General features: G+C 41.8%; 1 protein-coding gene across 1 annotated transcript in view; it reads right to left on the reverse strand.

The window, feature by feature from the left end:
• WWOX (WW domain containing oxidoreductase) overlaps nucleotides 1-23,663 on the reverse strand; it is an 874,649-nt gene that overhangs the window by 639,238 nt on the left and 211,748 nt on the right. Inside the window, exon 9 of the mRNA XM_040410064.1 lies at nucleotides 8,307-8,571. Within this exon, the coding sequence (XP_040265998.1) occupies nucleotides 8,307-8,571 (265 nt within the window). The remainder of the gene's footprint in view (nucleotides 1-8,306; nucleotides 8,572-23,663) is intronic.

The following is a 23,663-nucleotide window of genomic DNA, read 5'->3' on the forward strand; positions in this document are numbered from 1 at the left end:
AGTTTGAAGAACCAAAGTGGTCGCCTCTTAAGGCATAACCGTTTGCTAAAAAATAAAAAAATAAAATCTAAAAGGATAAAAAGCTATGTATACTTCTGTAACTAATTCCTTTACTGCTCAAATGTACTCTAGATAGAGAATAAGGCAATATTACAGTCTAGCATCTACAGGATCCCTGCAGGCTACAAACTCTTTTCCATCGGACCCTTTATCACTGCCTGTAGGTTGGCAAAATAGTGCATATCATTCCAGGATCAGACTGCACACAGGATCTGTTTGTAGTCTGTAACTATGGATACACATAGGAGTGCAAAGCAGCTGTAAAAAGCAAAACTGATTTTTTTTTCAATAAAAAAATAAACACTATACTAAAGTTGTCATTTTTATTTTAAATGAACTGGTGCAATAAAAAATTGGTTTAAACTATGGACATACCCCTTTCTACCAATTTTTATGGATCTGCTGAATAGAAGCAGAGTACAGCACTGGTAGTTCCACAGAGATGGTAGAGCAACAGCACACACACTTGATCGCCACGGCAATCAGATGGGGAGAAACAAGACACCATTCTTGTGATCAGTAGCAGACCTAGCGGTTGGATTCTCAATCAACCATTTATCTCCTACGTTTATAACTTGGCACTAACCCTGTCTGGGCTACAGATCCTGATGACATATCCAGCTGCACAGCTAGATGCATTTCTCTCAGAAGCAGGGGCATCTCCCTTCGGTCAGTTTACCAGCATTGTACTGGTGATATCCTTTCCCTTACTTCCTACTATGTTTGTTTTCAGCTCTGAAGCTCACAGAACAGACAAGGAGGAGGAGATAACACTTACAGAAAGGTAGGACGCTCCTGTGATCTTCAGATACAGTGTGGAAGCAGTTCTTTTATCAGGCTCAGGACCTTAGCTAGCTCCATCGCTACATCATTTTTAAGGGGAGAAACAGGACCCCATTCTTGTGATCAGTAGGAGTCCCATTGGTCAGATTCTCAACCAACCATTCATCTCTTATACTGGGTATACAGGATAAGTTTATAACTTGCCACAAACTCTGTCTGGGCTACAGATATTGATGACTTATCCTTAGGATAAAGTCATCAAAATCATATCGATGGTGGTCCTCCACTGGCTCCCTTACCGATTAGATGCTTCTGCAAACTATAGTGTATGGAGCTGAAGCAGAAGGCTGTGTAGCTTTCAGTGATGGTGTGCTGCAGCTCAGCCCCCATTCACTTGGGTACCTCAGCAAAGCCGCTACACAGCATATTGGGCTGCCTGTTTCTAGCTTCCAGTGCTGGTGGTTGTCAACAAACTCAGCTCTCTAACACTGACAGAGCATGCTGGGGTAAATAACTTATTGAACAAACACCCCTCGTAGAACAGCTGGTGGGGGTACCGCGTGTCGGACCCATCGACTTGAATGGTCACCAATATCTACAGCCTAGACAACCACAGGCTGTCAATGTAAATTCTACAGTACTACAGTCTCATAAGAGCAGCGCAAAGTGTGTACTAAGACATATGAACCCTGCAGACACTTGTACCCAAATAACTGTGATTAATGGACTCTGGTGACACATTATACATAATAACCTGAATGGTGAAACCAGACCTAGCGTTATGGCAAGTCTTACCTATTTTATGTAGCATTGAGAAAAAAATGAAGAAGAATTACAATAAATAGTCACAATTTTTATTGGAACAATCTATTCTAGTAGTAAAGCTTTTGGAAGATAAAATGCTTCCCTTTCGACGCGCCTTTGTAATCCTTCCAAGTGGACAGAAAAGCTTTCTCAGGGAAATAGCTTTTTCAAATAATTCTCCTCCAAAAATATAATAATACTACGAAAATAGCTCAGTGACCGGAAACGCACAATTCACTTTAGGCCAAAATAAACCAAACAAAGTGGTAAAAATGGGACATAACTAGTATAACTAGAAGAAACAGCTATCTGTTATGTAACCATAAAGGGATCTTGGATCTCTCAGGTCACCATCGCAGCCTGCTATTGGCTGCTCCCCCAGTCGCTGGAGGTTTTGATCCACACAACGGGGAGATGCACGGCCGCTGCTGCATCTGTCCGTTGCACGGATGAAAACATCCAGCGACGGGGGGAGCAGCCAATAGCAGGCTGCGATAGTGACCTGCCTCCCTAGCATCATGGGTGACGTAGGTAAGGTGCGGTAAGTATGATCTAGAGGAGTGGCCCGGGCATTCGGGAGGTCATTATAGGAATTGGATAACCACTTTTATTTTATTATATGTAGGAGAGTCCCCGGGATAATAATGGACGGCCGATAAGTGCCACCAGAGGTCCTGGAGTAAGAACCGGATCATTGCGGTTACAGCGGCGAATGCTGCTGGTGCAGCATGTCCGGGCCGGTTCTTACTGGGAACAGGTAAAGAGCAGGGTGAGTGCCTGTTCCCCACGGCCCAGGTTTTTGGTGGAGCTGGGCCTTTGAAGAACCCAGCCTGCTGAAGGTGGGGTGTGTCTTGTTGGGCTGGAGATTTTGACAGAGAGAGTCGACGCTGGTCAAGGAGAGACTGGGCGCAGCACAAACTGAAGGATAGCCCTGGGACCTGTGGTGCTTCTAGCCGAAGGGCCTCCGGCCTGAGGGAGACAAAGGCAGGTAGCCTAGAAGCCTGCAGGACTGGTGTGGTCTGTCCAGAAACAAGGTGACTCAAACCTGCTGTTTATTTTGCTACGGAAGGACTTTTGTTCTATGCATGTGGATACGCACCAGTGTGGTCTGCACATTGCCTGTTATGCCTTTGGTGTGAATAAAGTCACAAAGACTGTCTGTGATTGCCTCAATACTGCCGCCGCTACCGTAGCCTACCACGAGCACATCCCCACATATAACAACACTGTCCCTGTTATACATATATCTATCATATCCCTCTATCTATAGTATCCCTTGTTTCCCTCTATCTATTGTATCTATCTATCTAATTGATCTATCATATCCTTCCATCTATCTATTCTATCATATACACTGCGTGCAGAATTATTAGGCAAATGAGTATTTTGACCACATCATCCTCTTTATGCATGTTGTCTTACTCCAAGCTGTATAGGCTCGAAAGCCTACTACCAATTAAGCATATTAGGTGATGTGCATCTCTGTAATGAGAAGGGGTGTGGTCTAATGACATCAACACCCTATATCAGGTGTGCATAATTATTAGGCAACTTCCTTTCCTTTGGCAAAATGGGTCAAAAGAAGGACTTGACAGGCTCAGAAAAGTCAAAAATAGTGAGATATTTTGCAGAGGGATGTAGCACTCTTAAAATTGCAAAGCTTCTGAAGCGTGATCATCGAACAATCAAGCGTTTCATTCAAAATAGTCAACAGGGTCGCAAGAAGCGTGTGGAAAAACCAAGGCGCAAAATAACTGCCCATGAACTGAGAAAAGTCAAGCGTGCAGCTGCCAAGTTGCCACTTGCCACCAGTTTGGCCATATTTCAGAGCTGCAACATCACTGGAGTGCCCAAAAGCACAAGGTGTGCAATACTCAGAGACATGGCCAAGGTAAGAAAGGCTGAAAGACGACCACCACTGAACAAGACACACAAGCTGAAACATCAAGACTGATTTTTCTAAGGTTTTATGGACTGATGAAATGAGAGTGAGTCTTGATGGGCCAGATGGATTAGCCCGTGGCTGGATTGGTAAAGGGCAGAGAGCTCCAGTCCGACTCAGACGCCAGCAAGGTGGAGGTGGAGTACTGGTTTGGGCTGGTATCATCAAAGATGAACTTGTGGGGCCTTTTTGGGTTGAGGATGGAGTCAAGCTCAACTCCCAGTCCTACTGCCAGTTTCTGGAAGACACCTTCTTCAAGCAGTGGTACAGGAAAAAGTCTGCATCCTTCAAGAAAAACATGATTTTCATTAAGGACAATGCTCCATCACACGCGTCCAAGTACTCCACAGCGTGGCTGGCAAGAAAGGGTATAAAAGAAGAAAATCTAATGACATGGCCTCCTTGTTCACCTGATCTGAACCCCATTGAGAACCTGTGGTCCATCATCAAATGTGAGATTTACAAGGAGGGAAAACAGTACACCTCTCTGAACAGTGTCTGGGAGGCTGTGGTTGCTGCTGCACGCAATGTTGATGGTGAACAGATCAAAACACTGACAGAATCCATGGATGGCAGGCTTTTGAGTGTCCTTACAAAGAAAGGTGGCTATATTGGTCACTGATTTGTTTTTGTTTTGTTTTTGAATGTCAGAAATGTATATTTGTGAATGTTGAGATGTTATATTGGTTTCACTGGTAAAAATAAATTATTGAAATGGGTATATATTTGTTTTTTGTTAAGTTGCCTAATTATGCACAGTAATAGTCACCTGCACACACAGATATCCCCCTAAAATAGCTAAAACTAAAAACTACTTCCAAAAATATTCAGCTTTGATATTAATGAGTTTTTTGGGTTCATTGAGAACATGGTTGTTGTTCAATAATAAAATTAATCCTCAAGAATACAACTTGCCTAATAATTCTGCACTCCCTGTATAGCTATCGTATCATATATATTATATTGTATCTATTATATATCACACAGTATAATGATTGATAATCATAGATAGACATACTAAATAATGATTGATATACTGTCTAACATTCTGTATCAATTGATATATTTTCTATCTATCTAATATCTGTCTATCATCAGTCTATCTTTTATATATTTTTATTCATCTGTCTATCTTTATATCTATTCACCGCTAATACCTATCTTTATTATCTATCTAATAAATAAGTGAAATAAATGTAAATATATTAAATTGAAATTAGATATGAGTTTATTACATGCCATAGATTATAGAATAAACTATAACGCTCTACAATGCTGACATATTACATGACATAAAATGCACGAGGCGCACTATAAGGACCAGGCTGCTGGCATACAACCAGATCATTAGTTAATCTCTACCCATAAAGCAGACATATGAGGTGCACTCAGTAAATAAAACCTGTTCTAATCCCCTCAAATTTACAGTCCTGTCCTCCTGTCTGCAGGACCGGGCCCGTAGCACACAGACCCCCTATTCCATTTTGTGCGATCAATCCCAGAAGAATTGGGCTGCAGGTAAGAATAATGTTTTCTCTGCACCGAATCCTCCATGTACATCTCTGTCTGACAGAGCAGTCAACACATCTCCATCCTTTCTGGAATCTGTTCCATTTTTAAAGTTATAAATCTTTTGGCATCAGGTTATTCCAGGGCAGAATCCCGCTGCTCTGGCGAGTTAAGGTTAACGCAGTGACAGCTTGAGCTTTCTCGCTGTAATTTATAACTCTGCAGCAGAACCAGAGTTTTTATTCCCATCTATTAAAAAGGGGAACAGCACATCTGTTAAAGTTCTTGCACAATGGCTGGCTTCGCACCGAAACAGGAAACGTAACCCAATAGTCTCAGAACTTCAACAAACCTGACCCACTTTCAACTGTTAGAAAGGATGAATTTTTTTTTTCTTTTATTAATTTCAGTTCGATGTAACATCTGCTGAGCGCTTGCTGCCCCTAACACTTGATATTCTTTCAACTCCCACCGCTGCCAAAAAAAATATTTCTATTAAAGACTGCACTGAGTGTGTGATAATTGCACTTAGGCTCGCAGCGTTGCTTTATTCGGGATCCTCACTTCATACCCATCAATGGAACGTATATATCAAGTAATACATGAGCTGGCGCAGTGCCTATCATAGTTATTAAGATGTCGTCGGATCTGATGGCAGGTAATACAGGTATGGTCGCCCGCTTCCCCAAAAGACAGGTGTCCTTAGGGGTGCACCACCTAGAGACCAACATTCTCAGATTGAGCAACATATAGGTGCCGCCATAAAATGTCAGGACAACACTTGTCCGCGTGCCCTATGACTTCACTGGAGCACTAAAGATGACAATGTAAGGGCAGGCTCACACAGAGCATTTTGGGAAAGGATTTTGGCGGGGATTCCGCACCAAAAATTCTTACCAAAAATGCATGCAGAACTTCCATATTGATTTCAACCAGCTTAAACTTCACAGCATGTTAAATGTTAAACTACACAGAGTTTTTTTTTCTTTTCTGCTTGAAGTTTTAAAAACTGCACCATTGTAAAAAGAAGAATGGCCTGGAATCAAAATCCTCGTCGAAATAACACCCAAAAAAACATTAAAAAACACCTTAAAAATAAATAAATAAAAAAAATAATAATAATCCGCATCAGCTTTACGGGCCGTTCACATGGCGGGTTTTACCATGGAATTTTGGGGCGGACATCAGGACTCTGGGGGCTGTGTGGTTTCTGCCTCCCATTCATTTCAATGGGAAGAAGCGCTGTGGATCACAGAGCGGCGGCTTACAGCTGTGACCAGGAGGGACATGCCAATTCTCGGAGGCGGCTTTAAGCTGCCGCTCCCAATCCTCAGCACTGCCTTCGATTGAGATGAATGGAAAGCAGAAAGGACACTGCTGCTGACAGGATTCCAGGGGGAAGTTTGGCATGGCTGTCCTTGCCAAGATTCCCCTGAGGCCAAAACTGCCTTCCCTCACTTTACATACACACTTGCTGTAGTCAGCAGCTTCCTGCCAGCCAATCAGATTGGATTACTGAGAGACACGCCTCCTCACTCTGAAGCCTAATGCAGGCATGGAGTGCGGAGGACCGCCCCTCTGCCTTCTGTTTACAATGATCTGGAGACAGACGAGCCCTAGCAATGGTCTTTTAAGGGACCAGTGGAAAGGGACAGGGGACATTCATGAAAGCTGTTATTATAAAATAATTACAGATCTTTTGACAATCATTGACAGACTAACTCGAGTATACATGCCTAGCTCTAATACACTAGCAAATTAAAAATAATATGACAGTTACACTTTAAGCATACATGGCATGTATAATACTACAGCTGAAGAACATAACCCTAAATGTATCCACACTGAACTGCATAAACTACTTGTTCTCCCTAGACAGGGATATAAATATTGTGGAAAATGTTTAATAATCCATCAACTGGAGTCAATAGCAAACACAAACCATAATACTGTAAACTACAACGTCTGTGTCAAGAGTTGATTGGTGCTCCCCAAAAGATCCCAGGTGTTTAAGTACCAATTTAGTTGAATCATAGTCCGTTCTCTCTTTATAAAGCTCTTTTAGTCAATTTATTATCCAATTGCAAAAGACCATTTCAACATTAATAGCCTTTAGCTCGTCTAATAAGCACATTTGTTACAATGTCAACTGCTTAAATCAACACTTACCTGTCATAGTTGTCAGGCAGTGTCCGGCCTCTCCTTATTTCATCTCAGCACTGAATCGGCACTGCAACCCCGACATTCGGTAGTTGCCCCAGAGGTCAAAGCCCAAATGATCATACAAGGATAATCCATCCCTTTATGAGATGGGAATATCCCTTTTAATTAACTGGATATTGTTTGATTTTCACCGGTTGGCACCATACTTGTTTATAAAGAACTGATCTAAGTTCCTCAAGAACACAAGGATGCAAAGCTTAAACCCAAAAAAAAACGCTTGTTATTTTAACTTTCTCTGTTGCTTTTATAATAATAATATTGCTACCAACCGAAGAAACAAATTCATCAAGTCAAAAGCAAGCTACAATAAACAGTAAATGTACAGGCTTCATCCTAATCTATAGACCAAAAGTATTCATAAATTAAAGTGTGCCCCGCATCTTTTTTCTCATGCACCACTGCAGACCTACTGGAGTTTAGAGATCTCGTTACATTAGGGCATCAATTAAGTGCAATATTATAGGAAATATAAATGCAATTTTTCATGTACGCAGAAAAAGAAAATACCACACACATTTTCATATTTTGCAGTCAATGACCGGAAAAGAGAAGAGGTCACCGTGAAGCTTTACCACACCTCTCCAAACTTTCCCGGGGCAGTCATTCCAATAAGATCTCCAGCCAAACGTCTGCAATGTTTTTCAATTCACTCCTTTTCTAACAATTCGAGAAAAAAAAAGCCAATTCCCATGATTTTATCGTATCACATTTCTCTTGTCTCCACTCCTCAGACGAATGCATTGCACATCGTCGAGTAATTATCAGAAGGAACAAGATCTCTACAGCGAAAAGGAACTCAGTGTTGGAAGCTATAGATGGGATTGTGTTGAGATTATTATGGCGTCAGAGCACCATAAACTACTGAAATAAGCCTCGCAGGTATCAAAGGCAGAGAGGTCGAGCAAATACGTACATCTGGATTTTCAATCCACTTTGATCCTATGCCAACAGCTAAAGCTAACAATATGTTAAGAACTTCACTCACCATGGACTTTGTGAAGGGTCGAACCAAACCAAACAGCAACCTGTACCCCCACCAGTTCCTATGAATGGACGAATACATCATGTTTCCTGGATGCACCGCGTTGGACGTCACCCCATGAGGAGAGAGGCGGCGGTTCAATTCCTTGGAGAAGAGAACATTGCAGAGCTTGGAACGGTTGTACGCTAACATAGCCCAGTAGTCCTTCTTAGATGGGGAAAGCAGGTTGAGGTCAAGTTTCCCCGATGAATCTTTAATTTCTGTGAATCTAAAATTTGAAGAAAAAAAAATTACATAAAAAAATCCTGACAGTAAAAACTGAGCTACAGTCCAGAAAGATGAAACTAGTGTTTGCTATAAACAGTTTTACAGTTCGAGGAGGTGATTTAAGAATGAACTGAAATATTTTTCTTTTAGTTTGTTTTACTTTTTGATATTCTCATTTTTGCTTTGCACGCAAGTTATTTAGATTTTATTTTGCCTAGGTTTTATTTTATTGTGATACTGAATGATAAAGGATCCCTAACCAACACCCCTTGTCAACTTTACAGCTAGCACAGGGGTTGTTACCTAATATTCCCATAAACATTTATTACCTATACAAGGGGTGGATGAAAAATGTACTATTACAGGGGATACAACTTGGGACCCCTACCAATCACACGAATGGAGAACACTGAATCCTCTGTATTAATGGAGCAGTAGTGTGCATACATGGCCATGGCACAAGTCCTTTGACTAGGGGGATTGTTGAATCTTTCCCCAACCTATTCATGTTCCTAACCTTTCCTTCATAACCCAGTTTTTGACCCAATAATGATATGGAAACAATGAATGGATTTAACTAGCCACAGCAGCCCCGCCACCTCAAAAATTCACCACAACTGAACACCAATCCCTGAGACAAATACGACCAGGGGAGGTCCTTGGAGCCCCAAAAATCTGAAGGGGGTCTGTCCAACCCTTCTAGCGGATGAACACCATCTCAGAAGCAGAACCAGAAACCGATGGGCCCCTAGCTCATTACACCTGGGCAGATAACAATCAGATCAGACCTACTTCTGAACTTGGGAATTCCAGAGCCTTTTTTAGCTTCCTCCCTACCACACGAAAGCTACGCTTAGCGCCAAGTCCAAGGAACCCTCCGCCACTGCCAAGGCTGCTACGATTGTATCTTGGCTACACAGCCGTTCAAAAACACTTGTTGTTAACTTGAAAACAAATGTCAAATCAGCGCTGTATGGTGGCTAACCAAAATGGCTACCGGCCCACTCTTTTTTTTTCTCCCTTTTAACCCTCCCTCCCCCCCATAATATTAACACTTTCCCATCCTTCTTGTTCACTTCCCTCCAAACCCCATGAGGGCCTCCCTTTAGGCAACTTTCACACTTGCAACAGAGGATTCCGGCAGGCCGTTCCATCGCCGGAAATGCCTGCCGGATCCGGAAATCCATACGCAAATGGATGCATTTGTGAGACGGATCCGGATCTGTCTGACAAATGCATTGCAATACCGGATCCATCTTTCTGGTTGTCATCTGGAAAAACGGATCCGGTATTTATTTATTTATTTCACATTCTTAAAGGTCTGCGCATGTGCAGATTGGGAAACCAGATCCGGTTTCCCAAAACACTTACTACCGGATTCGGCATTAAAACACTTCAATGGAAATTAATGCCGGCATTCCGGCAAGTGTTCAGGATTTTTGGCCGGGGAGAAAAATGCAGCATGCTGCGGTATTATCTCCGGCCAAAAAAAGGTAAGAGGGATTGAACTGATGCATCCTGAACGGATTGCTCTCCATTCAGAATGCATTAGGATAAAACTGATCAGTCTTTTCCGGTATTGAGCCCCTGTGATGGAACTCAATACCGGAAAAGAAAAACACTAGTGTGAAAGTACCTTTAGGCTTGTAGACCTGGTCCAGATCTCCCTAGTTGAGCACTGCACTCAGACATAGTTGGAGGAGCTCTTTCACATTTTACATTGGGCCACAGTTGCTTAAAATTCACAAAAGAAAAATAAAATTTTTGCTAAATCCGTCAAGTCTCTTAACCTCTTGGGGACAAATGACGTACCGGTACGTCATGTGTAGTTCCAATCACCGCCGCTCAGCAGGCACCCTGGGACAGTGTGCAGGGGGGTCCTGTGACAATTCAGATTTGCAGTTTGCGGCGTTTCCTGGTTATCGGGAGGCGACTGCAGTGGCCATCGGGTCCCCGTGCTGCTGTGACAGGGACGAGATAGCAGGGAAGGCAGCGCGATGCCTTCGTTAGGCATCGAGGCTGCCTTCCGGTGTAAAGCCTGTGAGATCCAGCCCCCTGGATCTCACAGGCAGGAAGCTGTATGAGTAATACACACTTTATTACTCATACAGCCAATGCATTCCAATACAGAAGTATTGGAATGCATTGTAAAGGGGATCAGACCCCCAAAAGTTGAAGTCCCAAAGTGGGACAAAAAATTAAGTGAAAAAAAAGTTGAAAATATAATGTTTTCACCCCAAAAAATTATAATTTTCAAGTAAAAAAAACAAAAACACCATTTTCCCCAAATAAAGTAAAAAAAAATGTAAAAAATAGGAAAAATAGAAAAAAATAAAAAAAGTTGACTTATTGGGTATCGCCGCGTCCGTATCGACCGGCTCTATAAACATATCACATGACCTAACCCCTCAGATGAACACCGTAACAAATAAAAACTGTGCTAAATAAACTATTTTTTGTCACCTTACATCACTAAAAGTACAACAGCAAGCGATCAAAAAGGCATATGCCCACCAAAATAGTACCAATCTAACTGTCACCTCATCCTTCAAAAAATGATCCCCTACCTAAGACAATCGCCCAAAAAATAAAAAAACTATGGCTCAGAATATGGAGACACTTAAAACAATTTTTTTTGTTTTAAAAAAGCTGTTATTGAGTAAAACTTAAGCAAATAAAAAAAAAATACATATTAGGTATCGCCACGTTCGTAATAACCTGCTCTATAAAAATATCCCATGACCTAACCCCTCAGATGAATACCGTAAAAAAATAAAAACGGTGTAAAAAAAGCCTTTTTTTTTTGTCACCTTACATCAAAAGTGTAATAGCAAGCGATCAAAAAGTCATACGCACCCCAAAATAGAGCCAATCAAACGTCATCTCATGCCGAAAAAAAGTAGCCACTACACAAGACAGTCGCCAAGAAAATAAATAAAACTATGGCCTTCAGAATGTGGAGACACTAAAGAATCATTTAAAAAAAAATATATGCTTTGTTATGTAAAACTGAAACAAACAACCATAAAAAGGAGTCATATTTGGTATTGTCGCGTCCGTGACAACCTGCTCTATTAAAATACCACATGCTCTAACCTGTCAGATGAATGTTGTAAATAACAAAAAATAAAAACGCTGCCAAAACAGCTATTTCTTGTTACCTTGCCTCAAAAAAAGTGTAATATAGAGCAACCAAAAATCAAATGTACCCTGAAATAGTACCAAGAAAACTGCCACCCTATCCCGTAGTTTCTAAAATGGGGTCACTTTTTTGGAGTTTCCACTCTAGGGGTGCATCAGGGGGTCTTCAAATGTGACATGGTGTCAAAAAAACAGTCCAGCAAAATCTGCCTTCCAAAAACCGTATGGCATTCCTTTCCTTCTGCGCCCTGCCGTGTGCCCGTACAGCAGTTTACGACCACATATGGGGTGTTTCTGTAAACTACAGAATAAGATCAGAGCCATAAATATTGAGTTTTGTTTGGCTATTAAGCCTTGCTTTGTAACTGGAAAAAAATTATTAAAATGGGTCATTTTTGGGTGGTTTCTATTATGTAAGCCTCACAAAGTGACTTCAGACCTGAACTGGTCCTTAAAAAGTGGGTTTTTGAAAATTTCAGAAAAAGTTCAAGATTGGCTTCTAAACTTCTAAGTTTTGTAACGTCCCAAAAAAATAAAATGTCATTCCCAAAATGATCCAAACATGAAGTAGACATATGGGGAATGTAAAGTACGGTAATAACTATTTTTATAGGTATTACTATGTATTATAGAAGTAGAGAAATTGAAACTTGGAAATTTGCTAATTTTTGGTAAATTTGGTATTTTTTTTATAAATAGAAATACATTTTTTTGACTCCATTTTACGAGTGTCATGAAGTACAATATGTGACGAAAAAACTATCTCAGAATGGCTTAGATAAGTCAAACAGTTTTAAAGTTATCACCACATAAAGTGACACTGGTCAGAATTGCAAAAAATGGCCTGGTCCTTAAAGTGAAAATGAGCCCGGTCCTTAAGGAGTTAAACATTGTTCTTGTAATTTTAGGAAATTGGTGAAAGGCTCTTTACCTGTCTATATCAAAGGTAGGCAACCTCCGGCTCTCCAGCTGTTGTGAAACTACAACTCCCAGCATGCATACTTCCTCTGCTCTTCTCAGAACTCTCACAGAAATGAATGGAGCATGCTGGGAATTGTAGTTTCACAACAGCTGGTGTGCCCAAAGTTGCTGATCTCTGGTCTATATCTAAAAGCATACAATCTGTATTGTGGTTGTTTCATTTACACATACTGGATGATTTATTGTATTATCTGGTCTTCAGCTATACCGGTTATGATTTTGTAAAAACAATGAAGGTGGTCATTTTTCACTACCACAACTCACCTGACAGAACACCGCAGGTGGGGAAATTTGTTTTACCAACCAGAATGTATACAAAAATGTCAAACATATGTCAAAACAGTAATTTTTGTACTACTTAGGTTCCATTCACATCTGTATTGCCACTTCTGTTTATAACAGAAGATTAAAAAAAACTGTGACGGGTCCATCAGGCAACATACACTGTGTGCAGAATTATTAGGCAAATGAGTATTTTGACCACATCATCCTCTTTATGCATGTTGTCTTACTCCAAGCTGTATAGGCTCGAAAGCCTACTACCAATTAAGCATATTAGGTGATGTGCATCTCTGTAATGAGAAGGGGTGTGGTCTAATGACATCAACACCCTATATCAGGTGTGCATAATTATTAGGCAACTTCCTTTCCTTTGGCAAAATGGGTCAAAAGAAGGACTTGACAGGCTCAGAAAAGTCAAAAATAGTGAGATATCTTGCAGAGGGATGCAGCACTCTTAAAATTGCAAAGCTTCTGAAGCGTGATCATCGAACAATCAAGCGTTTCATTCAAAATAGTCAACAGCGTCGCAAGAAGCGTGTGGAAAAACCAAGGCGCAAAATAACTGCCCATGAACTGAGAAAAGTCAAGCGTGCAGCTGCCAAGATGCCACTTGCCACCAGTTTGGCCATATTTCAGAGCTGCAACATCACTGGAGTGCCCAAAAGCACAAGGTGTGCAATACTCAGAGACATGGCCAAGGTAAGAAAGGCTGAAAGACGACCACCACTGAACAAAACACACAAGCTGAAACGTCAAGACTGGGCCAAGAAATATCTCAAGACTGATTTTTCTAAGGTTTTATGGACTGATGAAATGAGAGCGAGTCTTGATGGGCCAGATGGATGGGCCCGTGGCTGGATTGGTAAAGGGCAGAGAGCTCCAGTCCGACTCAGACGCCAGCAAGGTGGAGGTGGAGTACTGGTATGGGCTGGTATCATCAAAGATGAGCTTGTTGGGCCTTTTCGGGTTGAGGATGGAGTCAAGCTCAACTCCCAGTCCTACTGCCAGTTTCTGGAAGACACCTTCTTCAAGCAGTGGTACAGGAAGAAGTCTGCATCCTTCAAGAAAAACATTATTTTCATGCAGGACAATGCTCCATCACACGCGTCCAAGTACTCCACAGCGTGGCTGGCAAGAAAGGGTATAAAAGAAGAAAATCTAAATGACATGGCCTCCTTGTTCACCTGATCTGAACCCCATTGAGAACCTGTGGTCCATCATCAAATGTGAGATTTACAAGGAGGGAAAACAGTACACCTCTCTGAACAGTGTCTGGGAGGCTGTGGTTGCTGCTGCACGCAATGTTGATGGTGAACAGATCAAAACACTGACAGAATCCATGGATGGCAGGCTTTTGAGTGTCCTTGCAAAGAAAGGTGGCTATATTGGTCACTGATTAGTTTTTGTTTTGTTTTTGAATGTCAGAAATGTATATTTGTGAATGTTGAGATGTTATATTGGTTTCACTGGTAAAAATAAATAATTGAAATGGGTATATATTTGTTTTTTGTTAAGTTGCCTAATAATTATGCACAGTAATAGTCACCTGCACACACAGATATCCCCCTAAAATAGCTAAAACTAAAAACAAACTAAAAACTACTTCCAAAAATATTCAGCTTTGATATTAATGAGTTTTTTGGGTTCATTGAGAACATGGTTGTTGTTCAATAATAAAATTAATCCTCAAAAATACAACTTGCCTAATAATTCTGCACTCCCTGTATACCAAAGGCACCTGACCGATGACATGGACTTGGGGTCCATCATTTTTCTCATTAAATATGGTCAGACATGTCTTAAAGAGTCCTACATTACAATATTAGCGCCTGGCTGTTCAGGGCATGATGAGTAGATTTCCGTGCAGTAATTTTTTTCAGATGCGCTGCTCCATTCCCCCGCTGTGCCCCCCGTTCTCTTTTGCCACCATGTATGCTAATTAATAGCATCGGTACAGGGAGGAGGTGACACCGTGTTTCTCAACGGGCGTCTCCTTCCTCCCGGCTGTAAGCTTGTCCTATCACAGCAGAGCGCGTCACAGCCAGGGAAAAGGTGACGCTTCTTGAGAAACACGGCCGTCTCCTCCTCTCCGTACCAATGCTATTAATTAGCATACGGGCCTATAAGCATACAGCCCATTTGGAAAAAAAATGATTGCTCGGACATCTACTCATCATGCCCTACACAGCCAGGTACTAATACTGTATTGTAATGTCAGGACCAGTGAAAAGTCCTCTTTAAGTAATCAGTATTTGAGCTTTTCTGTAATACTTTGTTTAAATAGAATGTAAACTTAACATAATGGAATTAAATGAATTGTTCCTTGACACCATCGGGGAAGAGACAGGTCTATACCAGGTCCACCAAGTGAAGCTGGAGCTGCTTGCAGTTCCCTTACTTACAGGTTGATCTGCAGTTCTATCGGAAACCAAGAAAAGGCACATTACAGTTGCAAGAAAAAGTATGTGAACCCTTTGGAATGATATGGATTTCTGCACAAATTGGTCATAAAATGTGATCTGATCTTCATCTAAGTCAAAACAATAGACAATCACAGTCTGCTTAAACTAATAACACAAAAATAATTAAATGTTACCATGTTTTTATTGAACACACCATGTAAACATTCACAGTGCAGGTGGAAAAAGTATGTGAACCCTTGGATTTAATAACTGGTTGAACCTCCTTTGGCAGCAATAACTTCAACCAAACGTTTTCTGTAGTTGCAGATCAGACGTGCACAACGGTCAGGAGTAATTCTTGACCATTCCTCTTTACAGAACTGTTTCAGTTCAGCAATATTCATGGGATGTCTGGTGTGAATCGCTTTATTGAGGTCATGCCACAGCATCTCAATTGGGTTGAGGTCAGGACTCTGACTGGGCCACTCCAGAAGGCGTATTTTCTTCTGTTTAAGCCATTCTGTTGTTGATTTACTTCTATGCTTTGGGTCGTGTCCTGTTGCAACACCCATCTTCTGTTGAGCTTAAGCTGGTGGACAGATGGCCTTAAGTTCTCCTGCAAAATGTCTTGATAAACTTGGGAATTAATTTTTCCTTCGATGATAGCAATCCATCCAGGCCCTGACACAGCAAAGCAGCCCCAAACCATGATGCCCCCACCACCATACTTCACAGTTGGGATGAGGTTTTTATGTTGGTGTGCTGTGCCTCTTTTTCTCCGCACATAGTGTTGTGTGTTTTTTCCAAACAACTCAACTTTGATTTTATCTGTCCACAGAATATTTTGCCAGTACTGCTGTGGAACATCCAGGTGCTCTTGTGCAAACTGTAAACGTGCAGCAATGTTTTTTTTGGACAGCAGTGGCTTCCTCTGTGGTATCCTTGCATGAAATCAATTCTTGTTTAGTGTTTTACGTATCGTAGATTCGCTAATAGAGATGTTAGCATATGCCAGAGACTTTTGTAAGTCTTTAGCTTACACTCTAGGATTCTTCTTCACCTCATTGAGCAGTCTGCTCTTGCAGTCATCTTTACAGGACGGCCACTCCTAGGGAGACTAGCAACAGTGCTGAACTTTCTCCATTTATAGACAATTTGTCTTACCGTGGACTGATGAACAGCAAGGCTTTTGGAGATACTTTTATGACCCTTTCCAGCTTTATGCAAGTCAACAATTCTTAATCGTAGGTCTTCTGAGAGCTCTTTTGTGCGAGGCATCATTCACATCAGGCAATGCTTCTTGTGAAAAGCAAACCCAGAACCGGTGTGTGTTTTTTTTATAGGGCAGGGCAGCTGTAACCAACACCTCCAATCTCATCTCATTGATTGGACTCCAGTTGGATGATACCTCACTCCAATTAGCTCTTGGAGATGGCATTAGTCTAGGGGTTCACATACTTTTTCCACCTGCACTGTGAATGTTTACATGGTGTGTTCAATAAAAACATGGTAACATTTAATTCTTTGTGTGTTATTAGTTTAAGCAGACTGTGATTGTCTATTGTTGTGACTTAGATGAAGATTAGATCACATTTTATGACCAATTTGTGCATAAATCCATATCATTCCAAAGGGTTCACATACTTTTTCTTGCAACTGTATATTAATAGCAAATGACAAACTCCGCTTTGTGACATCTTTATGTATGCATTCAATCCAACAGCCTGGAAAACCCCATGGTCTGGCAGGTCATGCCATATGATCAAGGCATTACTATCAAAAGACACCTAGATAAATAGATGTATAAAAAAAAGACACCAGGTGAGCTGAAGTGGGGGACAAGACAAAAATCTCTATAAAGTGTAACTTGAACCTCTAGGGACCCAATGCAAGGGTTATTTAATAGGGCTCATCGTCTGCCATGTGCCTTTTATAGTACCGGTGTCTGCTGGTGGCATTTGGTATCATTAAGCACCCTTTTGGTTACCAACTGTGACAGGATACATGAACCCTGCCATGACAAGCAATCAAGCATTTCTTTTAGATTTTGATCCCCTTTGCCATACGATGAGCATTATAAACGAATATTAACGCATATCTAACCTTTCAGCAAACTCTACATTAATCAATAGTACAGTGTGTAGTAAATGAGAAATATAACTATTTCTATGTCACTTGTATCTGGCATTTTTTAGCAGTTTTCCTTTGCATATGCTGAACATCTAGTTTGCAGATCTCTCAGACATGCTAGCTGCCATCCACTGCACACAGAAAGTAGAGGAGAAGCTGCTTCCTAAGCTTCTTTTACTCACTCAGAAGCAGCCCCAGGATCATGAAGGACATTACAGAGGAGAACTGACCTATACTGGTTGTAAACTCAGCAAGTGTACCGAGATATAAATCTCCTATGTAGCTGTGCAGTTTCTTTAGTCTCTTTGGTTCACATCTAACTCATTCTGCTGCTTCTCGCTCCCCCCCCCCTTCTCCATAGACATGTATTGACATGTGTAACATGATCCTCCTGTGGATCTCTGGTCCTCTCAAGACAGAATTCAAAGCATTTTTTCAAAGTGAAAAACAGTTAGCAATGGGGAAGGTAAACAATTGATAACTAGACATTTCTCACTGATAAAACATATTACAAAGTTTCTTGTGGTCGCTTGCACTATTCAATTATGTAACGATGTGTGAAAGTACAGTGATTCTTTAAAGAAAGCAGTAATTCCTAAACTTTTGTAAGGGATCGCTCTCTCTTTTAGGGGGTTGCAATCACAGACGTCTCGTCAGACAACGGATGTAAAGTCCAAATGATGCTTTATTTTGTCACCAGCACAAACATAAACAGAATGAAAAACTCCTGTCCGTCTGGGCACTAACTAATACACTCACCTCTAAGCACAGCTTATACACAGGGTCTCAGACTCCAACCCTTAGCAGGTCCGCTCATCCAACACAAGTTCAGACAGGGAAGAGATCAGACTTCAACAGCCTCCTGGCTGAGACCACCCAGAGCCTCTCAGGCTCCCCTCTCTCTTAGGCTTGCTCAGCCTTTCTCCCTCCAAGTCATACACAGAGGGTTGTTTTATCCCTCCTTGACTACAGCAGCAGTCCTCACCTGCGATCACCTCTGGCAACAGACAATACATGTAGTGGAAGGGTGTGGACTGTCAGATCCCACTACCAAACCTATCCCCAGTCCACATGAAATCCAGTCCAGACAAACACTCCCAGCACTTACTGTACACATCACCACACTTTGATATATATCAAAGGGGTTGTCCAGGATTTTTTAAATATTTTTTTCAAATTCACCCAGTGGTACCTGTAAAGGGATCTATACCTGCTCTTTGCCGTTCCATTCTGGCTCCCTTCACTGGACTTACAATCCCAGTCTATAAAATTCAGCACAGACAGGTCACGTGCACTGCTGCAGCCAATGACTGGCTTCAGCAGTGACATGTCCCGAAATAGCATGCCTATGCTGGCTCATGTCCTGAATGTGGACACGTTACCGGTGAGGCCAGTCATTGGCTGCAGCAACGTGCGTGAAGTTTACAAGCAGGGATGGAAAATCCAGTGAAGACTGCTAGAAGCCACAGAGCCGAAAGGAAGCAGGAAAGTACAGATCTCTTCAAAGGCACTATTAAAAATAAAACCTGGACAACACCTTTAATAAAGGGTATTTTAGTTGTTTTTTGAACTCCTTTAGGCTAGGACCAACTTCTGACTTCTTGAAATTCTACACCTCGAACTTAGGATTCTGTGCGAGTCCAATGACCTTTTACTTGAAGAAAACAAACAGCAACACTGGGATAATAACCTTGGTACGGTGCCATGAGCATCCTCACATGTTTGAGAGATAAGTGTAGACAGCCAGGCTGAGTTTGGCAGACTCTTAGGCTTTTAAGTATACCCATGGCATGGCTTACACACAAATCAAAATAACTCGTTGATGTTCTGTAATCGAGTCAGAATAATTAAACTCCAGCTGTTTGTTACTTTACTTTTTTTGCCTTTTCGCAATGGGAGGAAAGCTGCAAAAAAAATAATAATAATAATAATGTCCTCGAGAAAACTTCCCAATCACCCAGAAATCTCAGAACATTGTATTACTTGCGGCTGGCAGGACTTTATTGGGGGCATGTTAAATAGAGTCGAGCATACTCATCCATTGATCTGTTTGCTCTCTGCCCTCATTGTTTGGTTCCTTGCCGTCCTACAAAGCAACAGCGTTGGTGAAATGTTCTGTTTCATGTGAAATGAATAAAAATAACTGGGAATGTTTAGCTTCACGCTGATTGCTTTGCCAGAAGACAAATGGAACAGCGAAGACAGGGTGGAGGAGTGAACATGATGGGTGCCTACTGGAGCCCAAGACGTATTAAGACCCGTTGCTTAACTTAATTACAACTCTTCATAAAGCAGAAGATATTACCGGCTGTGGTCATAGTCAACAATACGTGACAGTAATTGTAATCTTCACAAAAAGGGGAAAACATAACAGGGACAGGCTGAAGGAACATTAAAGGGATTGTCCCACATAATATATTCTATATTTTTTTTCAAACCAGCACCTGGATCTAAATACTTTTTTAATTGCATGTAATTAAAAATGACGTATAGCCACTGAGTTTTTACATAAAATCTATCTCTGTAGCGCTATCTCTCTGCTGTTTGTTCTTTTCCTTATTTCTCTGTCCACCTCACTGCGGTGGACGCACATGCTCAGTTTAAATTTTCAAATGCCACCAGCTGTATCTGGTTAGAAACTGTTGCAGTTAGAAAGAAAGAGCAACAGCAGAAAGGACTTGCCCTCCTGAGCTGCAACAGAATGAACAGACCCCCCAAAAAAAAAAAAAAAAAAAAAAAAGGTTACACTCACTAAGCTCTGAGTCTGAAAAATATCTAGCAGACCAACTGGAGCAATGAAAGGGGAGATCTCCGGACCCATGTGAGGTACAGGGCTGGTTCTAGCTTTGTTAGAAAGATATTGTCATGTACTATATGATTTCTGATTCTCATTTTTTTACATGAATCATGGCATTACCCCTTTAAAGGGTTTATCAACAATATAATAAATCATAGTACCCCCAAAAAAAATTCATAAAATAACAAACCAACTATCACTCACATGTCAAATCCAGCGGTTCTCTGGTTACCTCTGGAATCTGTATAGATAAAGAGGTTCTCCAGGAATTAAAAAATGAAATACTTAAAGGGACACTGACAGGCCAAATCAGCATATATAGTTAGATATATGACATTACAGGTCTTATAGAGTCTTTTAAAAGCATATAACTATCCCCCCTGTCCACCTTATAAAGAGCGAAATATAAAGTTTTTATAACCTGCTTCTCCTGTCAGCAATCTGCCCAAGGGGCGGCGTTTCATGTGAAAATGCGCCCAGCCAGCCTTCCCAACTGCCGTTCTTAAGCCCCGCCCAGCTCATCATTATTCACTTCGCTGGGCGGCGGCTAGAACTCTCCCCAGTCCCGATCCTGCGCAAGGGCAATTCAATCCTCTGGGACGCACTATTAACCCCTTTGACGATGTGTGCTCTGAAGCGCTGCTCTGAACAGTGCATGGCTAAGGCTGAGGCTGCAGCTGCCTCCAAGACGCAGGCAGGCTGTGTGTGTACGCATGCGCGATCTAACCACGGCGGGGCGCAGGCGCAGAAGATTGGGCATGAACCCAGAGGATTGAATTGCCCATGCGCAGGATCGGGACTGGGGAGAGTTCTAGCCGCCGCCCAGCGAAGTGAATAATGATGAGCTGGGCGGGGCTTAAGAACGGCAGTTGGGAAGGCTGGCTGGGCGCATTTTCACATGAAACGCCGCCCCTTGGGCAGATTGCTGACCGGACAAGTAGGTTATAAAACTTTATATTTCGCTCTTTATAAGGTGGACAGGGGGGATACTTATATGCTTTTAAAAGACTCTATAAGACCTGTAATGTCATATATCTAACTATATATGCTGATTTGGCCTGTCAGTGTCCCTTTAAATATTACTTTATTATAAATATATTCCCAAATTGGTTTCATTAGTTATAATGGCTTGTTTTGTCTAGGGATAAATAAAATAGGCACCGTCCTATTGGTACACACATAACCTGTCCTAATCACACAGCAGGACAGCTAAAGAGCTGCTTCTTCCTCCTCTCTGCTCTACTTGCCAGGGATTAGGATCCTGAATACAGCTGATAAGATCTTCATCTGATAGTTCTTATGAAGACTGGGTGTTTGATTGGGTGGTCTGTTCTGCAGCCTGAAAGTTTGGGGGTCGGATAAAGATTGGGGGTCTGATCTGTTGTCTGATAAAGATTGGGGGTCTGATCTAAGGTCTGATAAAAAAAAAAAAAAATAATTCTGATCTTCCTTCTCCAAAACCTAGGTGCGTCTTATACTTAGGTGCGTCTTATAAAACGAAAAATATAGTACATGCTAGAAAAATTAGCTGACCCGTGTATTTCTGTTGTAGACTTTCGTGGGTGGTTTTCCTGGAAACACCACCAAAAAGTAACCTTTCACTTCTTATTTTTCCTCAACACAGCCTTGAAAGCCATACAAAAAAAAACCCATGCCATAAGATCTACAGCTTGGATTCTCATTTAAAATGGGGCCCGGTTTCTTGACCAAACCAGAGTCTTTTGTCTAATACTGGAAATCCCTTTAGGTGGGTTTACTGGGAGTTCAATAGGATGATCAATCCACAAAAAGTCATCAATATCTGATCGGTTGGGGTGCAATCAACTGCTTAAAGAGGCTGCGGTGCGTCAAACAGCGCTACAGCCTCTTCCTGGGCCAGTGACGTCATGGGCCAGGGCTGCAATACCAAGCACAGCCACTATACAAAGGTGCCATGCTTGGTAAGCTGTAAAGAGGCCGCAGGACTCGAAGCTCAGTGGCCTCATCGGCTGGTGTTCTGGGATTTGGACCCCCACCAATGCGCCATGATAATGAATATTAAAAGGGTTATCTCATAAATAATGTAAATTCTGAAAATCACCATAATCTAGTACATGACAACCTCTTTCTAACAAAGCTAGAACCAGCCCTGTGCCTCACATGGATCCAGAGACCTCCACATTCATTGCTCTAATTGTCCTCCTATATTTATTTCAAGCAGTCACCGTAGGGTGCATGTCCCTTCCTCGGTGGGGGTGTCTCTTTTCTGCTGCAGCTAGTGGTAGCTGAAGGATGGAACTGAGCATATGCTCAATGAGCAGGACAGAGAAATTAGAAAAATAGCAAACAGCAGGTGGCGCTATACAGATGGATTTCAGTGAATAACTTGGCGGCTATAATACATTTTTTATTTCATGCAAATACAAAAGTAGAACATTTTTCATGGGACAACCCCTTGAAGGGCAAAAGGTGAATATATATATACACACACTGTATATTCTGCTCCATCTCACACACCAGTTGCAATTTTTTGTCTGTTAAGGCCTCATTCACAACTCCGTCACGAGATCCGGCAGGCTGTTTCCGGCACAGAGCATTCTGCCGGATCCCCTACTTCACTGCCGATCCCCCAATGACTGCAATGAGGTCCAGCGGTGATCCGGCCGATTTCTGGCATAAATGCAAATTTTCGCCTACAAAAAACTGCATGGAACTTTTTTTTATCTGACCGACGGAGATCTGAACGCAGCCTAATAAAGACGACGAGAAATATTCTGCGCTTGTGTCTGAAGCAGAAGGTTGCAAGCCGAGACAAGCAGTTGACAATTCAACATAATCCCCATTAAATAACAGCTCATTTATACCGTATCCCCCGGTGCCCTCCACATCTGGCAAGTGAAGGGAGTTGGCAGATTTATTCTTGGCAGAGCGCTCCGGATGGCCCACAGTAGCCCTCCGCTGCTTTATAACCACAACCGGCTCCTCTCTTCCAGAGTCGAGGTGATTTGCAAAGATAAGGAGAATCCATATTTCCTTAGCACTTAATTAGGAGATGCTCAGTGTTTTAGTGCGGGGTGGGATTATTGCCCCCCGCTCTCCGTTGCTTCCTTTCATTTGAGGCTACCATAAATTTTAAATGGTAAATGTAAATCAATCTACAGAATGTCATTTATTCTCTAAGCCCCTGTGTTTGGGAGTGATAAAGGCTTCAGCCTGACCCTTGGCTGGTCTCGCTGCTCCGAGTCCCAAGGGTTACTTTTATGGATGCATGATTAAAAAATAAGCTCCACTCTGGGTCATGTGAGCATTTCAGAAATAAGTATTGGATTTTCCACCCCTGGTGATGAGGCCTCTTATTGCTGGGATCTTATGCTTTGCTAA

This window comes from Bufo bufo, chromosome 10 (assembly GCF_905171765.1).
Source record: "Bufo bufo chromosome 10, aBufBuf1.1, whole genome shotgun sequence".
NCBI classification, from domain to species: Eukaryota; Metazoa; Chordata; class Amphibia; order Anura; family Bufonidae; genus Bufo; species Bufo bufo.